Below are 12,500 nucleotides of genomic sequence, written 5' to 3' on the forward strand. Positions count from 1 at the left end.
TTCTGCTACATATGTGGTCAATTCATCAAGACTAGAACAAAGAAGTTCTCTGTGACAGCATCTGAAGAAATGGTGAAATTTAGCTATTTTGTGCCAAAAAATAATTTTAAAAGCCAGAAAAGCAAAGTTTGACGGGAATAATGGACATTTTATATTGTTTTGCAATGAAAAGAGTTGGAAAATATCACTTGCTTGTCAAAGACAGAAATCGTGTTACATAGTGAATTATAGATAGGAGTATACAAACCACGTAGGCGCCACAACCCACTGATTTATTGTAACTTTTTCCTTTCAATACATACAATTTTCATAGCTCGTACACCTAAACATTTCAGGGTCTTGCCTCATCTTTATTTAACAGACTGTATTTGAGTTTTTAAGGCTTCAAAGTGTATTCTAATTTCTTTTCCTTTCCTTATTTCCTTCCTTTCTTCTTGATCCTAGTCTATTCTCCTGTTCTTGCATTTGGTTCTTTTTCCCTTCTGTGTTTCTTCCTTCCTCTCCTTTTTTCTTGACTTTCTTTATTCTCCTTTCCCTCTCTTTTTCCCTTTTATCATCTTTCCTTCATTCCTCTTCTATATTTCTTCCTCCCTTTCCTCTCCTTTCTCTCTCGTCATTTGTGTGGTAGAGTGGTAGATGAGTGGAATAAATTCAGCAGTCAGGTTGTCAATACCTGTCAATAGGGAGCTTTGAAACAAGACTGGACAAGTTCATAATAGTTGGAGATAAGTAGGTATGCTTTATACAGGGATTGCCACGTGTTTACCTGATGGCTTCTTTCAGCTTCCCTTATTTCCCTATGCTCTTAGTATCTTTAATAGAGAAAGAGAGAAAGAGAAAAAAAAACATTCAAAACTATAGTGAGGTAATGATGCATTTTAAGATAGTTGTCTGTGTTATTTTAGACTTCTCCTTGAACTTTCTATAGTAATTGGTACCTTTAATAAACATTTTTTTCTGCTAGTTTGTTACCCTTGACTACGCAGATTCCTTTAAAAACTAATAACACAAAGTAACATTGCATTACAAAACAGTTTAGGTAAATTTAGGCTTTAGACGTTCAAACTGGTACCTCTAGTGGCCTTTTTCTTTCCAACCATTTTATTACCCTTGACCAGAACCCCTTAGAAAAAAAAATAAAACAATAAAACCCAAACTATTAATGTATTTCGAGAGAGAGAGAGAGAGAGAGGAGAGAGAGAGAGAGAGAATCAGAAAGTTTAAGACTTATCTTTGAACTTTCATTAGGAAGTGGCATCTTTCTTAAGCTTTTTTTCTAAAGATTATTTATTCTTGACCAAAAAGACTTCATAAAAAAATAGTAGTAATAATAAGACCATATAATAAAAAGAGGCATCGGATTTAATAATATCAATTTAATTATTCAGTTTAACTCAATTAATTGCAAAACACAAAGAAAACCTCTTATTTTGGACTTAATTTAAACTTTTAATAGACCTTGACTTGGTAGCCTTCACCACAGCCCTTTAAATAATGATAACACAAACCATATTAACTCTGAAACCCTCTTAATTTCAGACACTAGGGGAGTGGACGAGTCACAGCGGTCACCCTCACACCTGGCCACGGGGACGCCACGTCTCTCCCAGCACAGGTAAGAGAGTAAAACATGTCACGGCTGTCCTCTATCTTCAGAAAGTCCTCTAATTAGTCGTCTTACCCGCAACGCCTCGGGGACCAGGTGTTAAAAGATTCCCAGCGGTGCATTGCTCTCTCTCTCTCTCTCTCTCCTCTCTCTCTCTCTCTCTCTCTCTCTCTCTCTCTCTCTCTCTCTCTCTCTCATGCAGGACGGGTCGTTGCTCTCCACCACACTCCCATTTTCTTTACGTCACTCATTGCAAGGTTTCCAGGGGTGACTTTACTATTTTCCTCTTGAGGTTTAGATTCCTGAAAAAAAAAATGGTAGTTCAGAAAAATTGCGAGTGACGCTTTCATGAATTTGTTAGCAAGGTCTCACTAACTCACTTACTTGCTTGCTTAGGGGCACACACACACACACACACACACACACACACACACACACACACACACACACACACACACACACACACACACACACACACACACACACACACACACACACACACACCTCTTTCTCTTTGAAGTTAATCACCTCTGGTGGGTCTCCACACACACACACACACACACACACACACACACACACACACACACACACACACACACACACTCCAGAATTTGTTGGTTTTAACGCTGGTAACGTAGAATTAGTGTTTGCTGTTAAATTTTAAAGCACCATTATTGTAGTAGCACCAACAGTAGCAATACTAGTAATAGTAGTAGTAGCAGCAGCAGCAGTAGTAGTAGCAGTAGCAGTAGTACTAGAAGTAATAGTAGTAGTAGTAGTAGTAGTAGTAGTAGTAGTAGTAATACTTTTAGTTGTTGTTGTTGTTGTTGTTGTTGTTGTTGTATTAACAGTAATAGTAACAGCAACAGCAGTATCAGTAAACACACCACTAGGTAACCACACAAATTTCTCTTACAACTTAACCTTTAAAAAAAAAAAAAATAAGAAAAACTAACCTAACCTAACCTGACCTAACCTAACAATTTAACCTTAAAAAAAAAAAAAAAAACTAACCTAACCTAGTAGTATTAGTATTAGTAGTTATAGTAGTAGTAGCAGCAGCAGCATCAGTAGTAGTAGTAGTAGTAGTAGTAGTAGTGGTGGTAGCAGCAGTAGTGTTTGTACTAGTAGTAGTAGTAGTACTAGTAGTAGTAGTAGTAGTATACACAGTACTCCTAATCTATATAAACCTCCCTTAAAACTTAACCTAAAATAAACGTAACCTAACCTGACCTAACTTAACCAAACTTACAAAAAAAAACATCTCATCTCCTTATGAAACAAAAATTCAAGGGAATTAATTACAGCGCCCTCCCAACTCCCATGCCCCACCATTGCTGAGGCATTGTTGGCCCCTGTAATAGCGTTGTAATAATACGACGGCGTGTAATTCGGCGGTAATATAGCAAGCGGTAAATAGGTTTGCGGCCTTTTAAGCTGTTTTCCTCGTGTGTTCGGGTTAAGTCATGTGTTTTGTTTGCTTAGTGTGCTTTATTTTGTTTGTCTCCTGTGTTTTGTTTTGTTTACCCTGTGTGTTTTGTTGGTTGACTTCTTGTGTTTGTTTTACTTACCTCATGTATTTTGTACCTCATGTGTTTTGTTTGAATTCACATGCTTTGATTACCTCCGCCTACCTCGTGTGTTTTGTTTATCTCGTGTATTTTATTTTACTTCGAGTGGTTGTTTTGTTTACCTCGTGCGTTTTGTTTATCTCACGTATTTGGTTTACTTCATGCGTTTTTGTTTATCTCGTGTTCATGGTTTACCTCTCGTTTGTTCGGTTCCCCCTCGTGTGTTTTGTCTACCTGGCTTGTGTGGGCCAGCGAGGGTAGCGGTGGGCGAGGGGTAAAGACGTCCTGCTGAGTGAATGTCCAAGGGGAAAATATGCCTTTTATCTGTGAGTTCCGCTTGAGAAAACAAAGGGACCCCCCCCCAACTCTCTCTCTCTCTCTCTCTCTCTCTCTCTCTCTCTCTCTCTCTCTCTCTCTCTCTCTCTCTCTCTCTCTCTCTCTCTCTCTCTCTCTCTCTCTCTCTCTCTCTCTCCTTTATTTATTCTTCATCTTTCCCTTCCTTTACCTACCTTTCTCGTTTTATCGGTGTCTTTATCAGTCTTCTCTCCTCTCATTTTTTTTTCTCCATTTCTCGTTTTATCTTCTCATTCATTTTTTTCGTCTTTTCCTTCATTTTTCTTCGTATCGCTATTTTCATTCTTTTTTTCCTTTCCCAAGTCCTTTCCCTTCCTATCGTTATTATCTCCTCTCTCATTTTTTTCTCGATCGATACTCCTTCCCCCTCTCTTCCTCTTGTTCTCTTCCTTTTTTTTTTTTTTACAATTCCCTCCTTCGTTGCTCTATCGTATCCTCTTCTTTTTTTATTTCTATTCTCCTTTCTATTCCCATATTCTCCCCTCCCTTGTTTTTTTTTTCCTTCTGCTTCTCTTCCTTCCGTTTCTCGTCTTTCCCTTTCCTTCCCCTCAGTTCTCTCCCCTCCTCTTTTCCTTTCCTCCTTCCCTCTCCTTTTTTTTCTGTCCCTCTCCTTCCTTTCCTTTCTCGTTTATTTCTTTCTTATTCCATTATCATTCTCTTCCATACCTCTCCTTGTCTCCTTGTCACCTCTCATCATCCTTCTCTCTATACCCTCTTTACTTCTGTTCTTCTCTTAACATTTCCTTTCTTTTTCCTTTCCTCTCTCCCACCTTCTTTTTTGTATTTTTTTTCTTCTGATATTTTGTTTTTCTAAAAAAAATCCGTTTCTTTCTTTTTACTTCTGAAAATTTTAATGGTAGTAGTAGTAGTAGTAGTAGTAGTAGTAGTAGTAGCAGTGATATTACTACTACTACTACTAATAATAATAATAATAATAATAATAATAATAATAATGATAATAATAATAATAATAATAATAATAATAATAATAACTCTTGATAGGTTTTTTTTATGTAAGAGGGAACTTGTAAAAAAGGCTCACCATTAAAAAAAAAAAGGCTTCTTGAATAAAAAGAAAACACTGATATAAAGGCCCCACTCAATAAGAAAATAATAATAATATCCACTTAATAAAAGCCAAATGAACGAAAAAAAAAAATAATAATAATATTAAGAAGAAAAAAAATGTAACCTTTCCCTCTTTTAAATTTTCCTAATTTTCCCAGGAGCAGGAACACAAGGAAAACTCACCTTAAAGTTTCCCCTTATTTACTTGTGAAATTTGTTAGTGGGAGTTTACGGGAGCGCGGTTCTGTCTAGGCGTATTATTATTATTATTATTATTATTATTATTATTATTATTATTATTATTATTATTACTATTATCATTATTATTATTATTATCATCATTATCATTATCATTATCATTATCATTATTATTATTGTTGTTGTTGTTGTTGTTGTTGTTCTTGTTGTTGTTGTTGCCCCCTCGTTCTTTCCGTATTTTTTTGTTTGGGTAATGTGTTATGTTGTGTGTTGTGTTAGGTAGTGATGATAGATTGTGTCACTTGTTGTTGTTGTTGTTGTTGTTGTTGTTGTTGTTGTTGTTGTTGTTTTTTAGTGCTTGTTGTTATTTTGAGTGTTGTTGTTGGTGGTGGTGGTGGTGTGGTGGTACTAGTGATGCAGTTTTTTTTTTTCTGTCGTTGTAAATGCAATAGTTTATGTTAAATTAATGTTAGATATGGTTGTATAAACGTAGTAGCAGCAGCAGCAGCAGCAGCAGCAGCAGCAGCAGCAGTAGTAGTAGTAGTAGTAGTAGTAGTAGTAGTAGTAGTAGTAGTAGTAGTAGTGCTAGTAGTAGTAGTAGCAGTACTAGTAGCAACAGAAGCACTAGTACCAGTACAACAGCAGCACCAGCGATAGTAGCATTCATTAAAAAAAAAAAGGAACAATACTAATAACATCACTATTCACACCACCACCAGCACCTCCTCCTCCTCCTCCTCCTCCTCCTCCTCCTCCTCCTCCTCCTCCTCATCCTTTTCTGTAACTTCCATCCAACAAGATAATCAGCGACCTGAAATACACACACACACACACACACACACACACACACACACACACACACACACACACACACACACACACACACACAGTACTTTTCATGCTTCTTTACCGCGGAGAGAGGCTGAAGACGCCCCTCATATATATACCGTAGTGGTGTCCTTTGTGTCAGGCCCTTGTGTCACGCTCCGGAGCCCAAGAGAGCGGAGGAAAATGTCTAGACGAGGTTTTATTTCCCCTTACTTGACGAGGCAGAACGGACAACATTGTAGGGGCAGTAGAGAAGGAGGAGGAGAGATGGGATGTGGTGCTGGTGTGTGTGTGTGTGTGTGTGTGTGAGAAGAGGATAGATGGGGAGGATGGAAGCTAGGTATGGGTGGAGTGGTGGTGGTGTGTGGTGTGTGTGTTAGGTGGATGGGTGGGTGAGTGGGAGGGTGAATGTATGGGAGGAAAGAAGAAGGGATTGTTGGCAGGAATAGACTGGTAGAGGTGTGTGATGAGTGGGTGGAGGAGAACGGGTGGGATGTGGGATATGGGTGTGTAAGTGGGTACGAAATGGGATACGTGTGGGTGTAGGGTGATAGATGGGTGGATGGGGGTGTATGTGGGTAAGTGGATGGGGTGGGTGAGTTTCATCAGGAGAGAAGAAAAACTGGAGGAAAGGGTGTAATTAGTTAAGTCGTGTGTGTGTGTGTGTGTGTGTGTGTGTGTGTGTGTGTGTGTGTGTGTGTGTGTGTGTGTGTGTGTGTGTGTGTGTGTGTGTGTGTGTGTGTGTGTGTGTAATAGTCTGAGTTAGCAACACTCTCTCTCTCTCTCTCTCTCTCTCTCTCTCTCTCTCTCTCTCTCTCTCTCTCTCTCTCTCTCTCTCTCTCTCTCTCTCTCTCTCTCTCTCTCTCTCTCTCTCTCTCATAAAAAAGCGTTTCTAAATTTCATTCTGAATAAGCCTGTCTTAAATTAACTCTATCTCATTTTACCCTTCCTAGCTATCTAATGTCCTCTTAATCTTACCCTTGTCATCTTATCCTAACTTGTTTTATTACCTCTTGTCATTATTCGTTATGTAACGTCCTGTTATTCTCACTTATATCCTGCTATTCTTCGTTATGTCATCACCTCTTATCCTTACTGGTTACCTAATGTCCTCTTGCTCTTATTCATGCCCTCTTGTCCTTTGTCCTTTTATCCTTAATTATTTTGTGTCGTGTTTAGCTGAAGAGAACGATGTTAAGTAAAAAAAAGTGTGTGTGTGTGTGTGTGTGTGTGTGTGTGTGTGTGTGTGTGTGTGTGTGTGTGTGTGTGTGCCGCGCCACGTCCACTAAGCCTAGACAGACAGACAGACGACGCCCTTGAGGGAGGTGAAGGAGACACGGGAGGGCTTACACATATCAGCTTCTCTTCTTTCTGCCATGCATCCCTCTTGCTGTATGCCTTGGAAGTGTGACAGGGCTCTCTCTCTCTCTCTCTCTCTCTCTCTCTCTCTCTCTCTCTCTCTCTCTCTCTCTCTCTCTCTCTCTCTCTCTTAAGACCTTCAGATCTTAAATTAAGTTGCTTGAAGACACGTTTTTATTTTTACATAAGATAAAGAACGTACTATATGTAATAATGTGTGTAATTTGTATATGTGTGTGTGTTTGTGTGTGAGAGAAGAGAAGAAAAAGAAAAGAAAAGAAAGAAAAAAGAAAAGAAAAGAAAAGAGAAGAGAAAGAGAGAGTAGAGAGAGAGAAGAGAGAGAGAGAGAGAGAGAGAGAGAGAGAGAGAGAGAGAGAGAGAGAGAGAGAGAGAGAGAGAGAGAGAGAGAAGCAAAGTAACTCCTTAGAGTACTTAGTAGTGGAGAGACGCCCCCCAAAAAAACGAGAGAGCTGCCCGTAAGGAATATAATGTGGGAGTTAAATCTAATTCCGGAGAGCGGCTTAAGAGTTCCCTGCGGTGGAAAAAAGTACCTCGTTTGTGTTCATTCGCCTCGCTAGATAATAGAGAGACGGCTGTCTGCTGTGCTCCTTCCCTTAGATGAGTCCTTTGTGTGAGAGAGAGAGAGAGAGAGAGAGAGAGAGAGAGAGAGAGAGAGAGAGAGAGAGAGAGAGAGAGAGAGAGAGGGGGGGAGACAAAAAGAGACAAGGAAGGAAAGTTATATACTACAGAAATAAGACGTATATTACCTTAAAAATTTTTATGTAAGTGAAAAATTATAAAAAAGGAGAGAGAGAGAGAGAGAGAGAGAGAGAGAGAGAGAGAGAGAGAGAGAGAGAGAGAGAGTCACAAAACACTTTTCCTGTCTGAAGAATTTTATCAGAAAGTAAAAACGCAATGGTATATATATATATATATATATATATATATATATATATATATATATATATATATATATATATATATATATATATATATATATATATATATATAAAGTTAAGGAAGCAGAGAGAGAGAGAGAGAGAGAGAGAGAGAGAGAGAGAGAGAGAGAGAGAGAGAGAGAGAGAGAGAGAGAGAGAGAGAGAGAGAGAGTGAGCCAGTCCAAATCCAGTCTGTCAGCCTGTCACCCAACCAGCCAGTCATTCAGTCATTCAGCCTGTCATTCAGCTAGTCAGTCAGTCAGCCAGCCAGACAGTCATTCAATCAACCAGTCGGTCAGTTAGTCACCCATCCACCCAGCCACTCAGTCAGTCACCCACCTACCCACCCAGTCAGTCAGTCATTCACCCATCTACCAACCCAGTCAGTCTGTCAGTCAGTCAGTCAGTCAGTCATTCAGTCAGCCAGTCAGCCCATTCACTCCAGCCACGTGCCACAGATAATGAAGAAGAAACAGGCACTTTTATTCCACCTCCACATATTTAGCGTCACTCTTTCGCCTGCTGTGAACAAGTCGAGTTTAATTGATGAAAGCAACCGAGACTTTAGCCAGACTCTATTTCAGCTCATCCTTTCCCGCGGCTGAGACTAATTTGTTTTTTTGTCTCCTGAAAAGGCTTGCGCTGTAGTATTTAGGGATCTGTGGTATGGGCAACATGGGAGGGTTACTAGAGGGTGGGAGAGAGAAGGAATGGGAATGTAGGAATGTGGTGAGAAGAAAGGAAGGTAAGGAAAGGGTTGTCTGTCTGTGTGTGTGTGTGTGTGTGTGTGTGTGTGTGTGTGTGTGTGTGTGTGTGTGTGTGTGTGTGTGTGTGTGTGTGTGTGTGTGTGTTGTGGTGTTGTGGTGTTTTTGAAATGTGATTGAGGATGGTTTGTCTGGAAGAGCAGGAAGAGGTAGTGGTGGAGGAGGAAGAGGAGGAGAAGGAGGAGGAGGAGGAGCCAAATTGCAGAAAAATGGAAAAGAAGATGGAGTAGGTGAGCGGCGGAAGACTAAAGAAAGAAAACAAAAAAAAATTAGAAAAGAAAACGAAGGACAGGAAAATATAAACCAACAGAAATCCCAATAAAGAAAAAAAGAAAAGAAAAAAACGAGAAAGAAAGCAAGAGAAAGAGAATAAGAAAGAGAAGGAAGAGGAGGAGAATTACAGACACTGGGATTATTACATAGCTATTTGATAACTATAACAATTTGAGAGTGAAGAGTTGTAGAACAGTATAAAGGAGGAGGAGGAGGAAGAGAATTATAGACATTTAGATAATTACATAGCTAGTAAAGAGAGAGGATAAATAGATACTACAGTACAGGAGAAGGGGGAACAGGAGCAGGAGGAAGAGGTGGAGGGGGAGAGCAGGAGGAGGAGTAGGAGGATAAGTGGGGGAGCAAGAGGAGGAGGGGGAGCAGGAGTAAGAAGAAGAAAATTACACTCATTACAATCTTTATGTAGATATTTAGTACTTAGTAAAGAAAAGAGTAAACAGGTAGAACAGCTCAGTAGAAGAGGGGGAGGAGGAGGAGGAGGAAGGGGAAGAGGAGGAGGAGGAGGAGCTGCTGCTCAGGTAAGATGCAATACAAGCAGGGCAGGTGATATAAGCAGCAGGTGACGTGTTCAACAAAAGCCAAACATTCCCTGTACACAAATAAACAGATTCCTAAACACTGTATTCCGTTCCTAGGCTAACCTAACCTAACTAGCAACCTAAAGTAACCTAACCTAACCTCACTGCACCTCTCCTTCTCTTCCTCCTTCTCTTCCTCTTCCTCCTCCTCCTCCTCCTCCTCCTCCTCCTCCTCCTCCTCCTCCTCCTCCTCCTCCTCCTCCTCCTCCTCCTCCTCCTCCTCCTCCTCCAAAAATGGCAGTAAACTAATAGGCTTCATAGGAAGGTCTTTCACCTTTAAATCAGAGAAAATACTTTTGAACTTGTACAACTCACTTGTACCTCCTCATAATAACATAAGAACATAAGAAATAAGGGAAGCTGCAAGAAGCGACCAGGCATACACGTGGCAGTCCCTGTATGAAATATACCTACCTATTTCCATCTATTATCCCCATCCATAAGCCTGTCTAATCTTCTCTTAAAGCTCTCTAGTGTCCTGGCACTAACAACATGATTACCGAGTCCGTTCCACTCATCTACCACTCTGTTTGAGAACCAATTTTTTCCTATCTCCTTCCTAAACCTAAATTTTTCAAGCTTGAACCCGTTATTTCTTGCTCTACCCTGGTTGCTGATCCTAAGAATTTTGCCTACATCCCCCCTTGTTATAACCCTTATACCACTTAAAGACTTCTATCAGGTCCCCTCTTAACCTATTGTGTGGGTTTCCTCTACCTACGCTAAGTACTTTGCATTTATCGATATTAAATAGCATTTGCCATCTATCCGTCCATTCATTCATTCTATCTAAATCTTCCTGCAAGGCGATGGCATCCGATTCTGACCTAATTAATCTACCTATCTTTGTGTCATCCGCAAATTTACTAACATCACTACTAATTCCACTATCCAAGTCATTGATATATATTAGAAATAACAATGGCCCTAATACTGATCCCTGTGGCACCCCACTAATTACATCACCCAGCTCAGATTTCGAGCCGTTTATTACAACTCTGTCGCCTGTCACTAAGCCATGACCCTATCCAGCCTAACACCTTCCCATCTATCCCGTGTGTCCTAACCTTTCTCAGGAGCCTTTGATGGGGTACCTTGTCAAATGCTTTACTAAAGTCCAGATATATCATAACTATCACCATTATTTACTGCCTCGTACACTTTACTGTAAAAAATTAATAAGTTTGTCAGGCAAGACTTCCCCTTCGTGAAGCCATGCTGTGACTGATTTATCAAGTTATGTTTGTCTAGATGTTCCCTAATGTTCCTCGCTATTATTGACTCTAATATTTTACCTACAACTGAAGTTAAGCTGACAGGTCTATAGTTAGACGCTAAAGTTTTATCTCCTTTCCTAAAGATGGGTACTACATTAGCCTGCCTCCACATTACTGGTACCTCACCCGACTCCAGTGATTTCCTAAAGACAGAAACTAACGGCTCACTAATAATCTCTGCATTCCTCAAGTACTCTGAGATATATTTCATCTGGTCCTGGTGTCTTGAACTTTTTTAGCCTATCTATCTTCTGTTCCACTATCTCCCTAGTTATGGAAATATTTGTCAGCTTCTCATTCTCTACTCTGAACACCTGTTCACTATCTGGCATATCCTGCATGTTTTCCTGGGTGAAGACAGAAAATACTCATTCAGAAGTTTACTAATCTTCTCCCCAGAACTAACCAGCTCCCTATCTGCTGCCTTTAATGGACCTATAGTATCCTTATTCTTCGTCCTGTATACCTGATAAAACTCCTTGGGGGTCCGTCTTCGCCTGGCTGGCTACCTTTAATTAATAATTGCCCTTAGCTTTCCTCGTTAACTTTCTGACTGTTCTAACTAATTAATTATATTGTGACCCTAAAACTTCTTCACCTGCCCTTAATCTCTTATATATACTTCTCTTACGCCCTATATTATGTTTTAACCTAGCAGTCATCCATTTAGGGTCATTTTTCTGTGATCTTATTGCCCTAAACGGGATATTTGCTAACTGACCTGTATGAAGTTCATCTACGAAATATTTTTACAATTCATCTACATTTACCTCACCTAATCCCCTCATCTCGGCCCCTACCATCCTCTCCACTCCCTTATCTACTCGCCTCGACCTCACCTCTCTCATTTCAGCATGACCTGACATTCCAACATACTCACACCTGTCTCCTCCTTCCTCTCTCCTCCGCCCCTTCCGGACACATCTTCCCTCCTCTTGTCCTACACCCTCACGCCTCACCCTACCTCTCTCATCCTGCCTTATCTCTCTGAACTCCGTCCCTGACCTGACCTCACCCAGCATCCGTTGCCAGTCCTCTCCTTGGAGGTAACTTTTTAATTCCTCAAAATCTGCTCTTCTAAAGTCAGGTATTTTACTAGTGTTTTTGCTTCTAAAAGTTTCTTCCCAATCTAAATTGTACCTAATTTCCCTATGGTCACTGTTACCTGTCTGTTGCTGTTTAGTTTTCCTTTGTATTCCTCCTCCTCCACCTCTTCAAGGTCGTTTTTTTCTGAGCCTTGTCCTTTATTACCCATCTAATTTTCTCGTCTCTTCTTGTTTCTCTCTCTCTCTCTCTCTCTCTCTCTCTCTCTCTCTCTCTCTCTCTCTCTCTCTCTCTCTCTCTCTCTCTCTCTCTCTCTCTCTCTCTCTCTCTCTCTCCCTTTCCATCTTCTTTTCCATTTTTTCTTCACTTTTGCGGTCAATGCTCTTCCTCCTCCTCCTCCTCCTCCTCCTCCTCCTCCTCTCGAGATGGTGGGACTGGCAGCCTGTCGCCAATAATTTCCTCCATGTGACGCGATTCTCTCTCTCTCTCTCTCTCTCTCTCTCTCTCTCTCTCTCTCTCTCTCTCTCTCTCTCTCTCTCTCTCGTGTGCAGTTTTCCCTTATTTTCCTTCTTTTCCTTTTTTCCTTTTATATCCTTCGTATTTTTATATCCCTCTTTTTTT

At 40.3% G+C, this 12,500-nt stretch overlaps 1 protein-coding gene across 1 annotated transcript in view; it reads left to right on the plus strand.

Annotated features, from left to right (window-relative positions):
- The window catches only part of LOC135113506 (cytosolic Fe-S cluster assembly factor NUBP1-like), a 248,727-nt gene that overhangs the window by 139,365 nt on the left and 96,862 nt on the right, over positions 1-12,500 (plus strand). Inside the window, exon 4 of the mRNA XM_064028747.1 lies at positions 1,540-1,615. Coding sequence (XP_063884817.1) covers positions 1,540-1,615 — 76 coding nt within the window. The remainder of the gene's footprint in view (positions 1-1,539; positions 1,616-12,500) is intronic.

This window comes from Scylla paramamosain, chromosome 26, assembly GCF_035594125.1.
Source record: "Scylla paramamosain isolate STU-SP2022 chromosome 26, ASM3559412v1, whole genome shotgun sequence".
In the NCBI taxonomy this organism is placed as follows: Eukaryota; Metazoa; Arthropoda; class Malacostraca; order Decapoda; family Portunidae; genus Scylla; species Scylla paramamosain.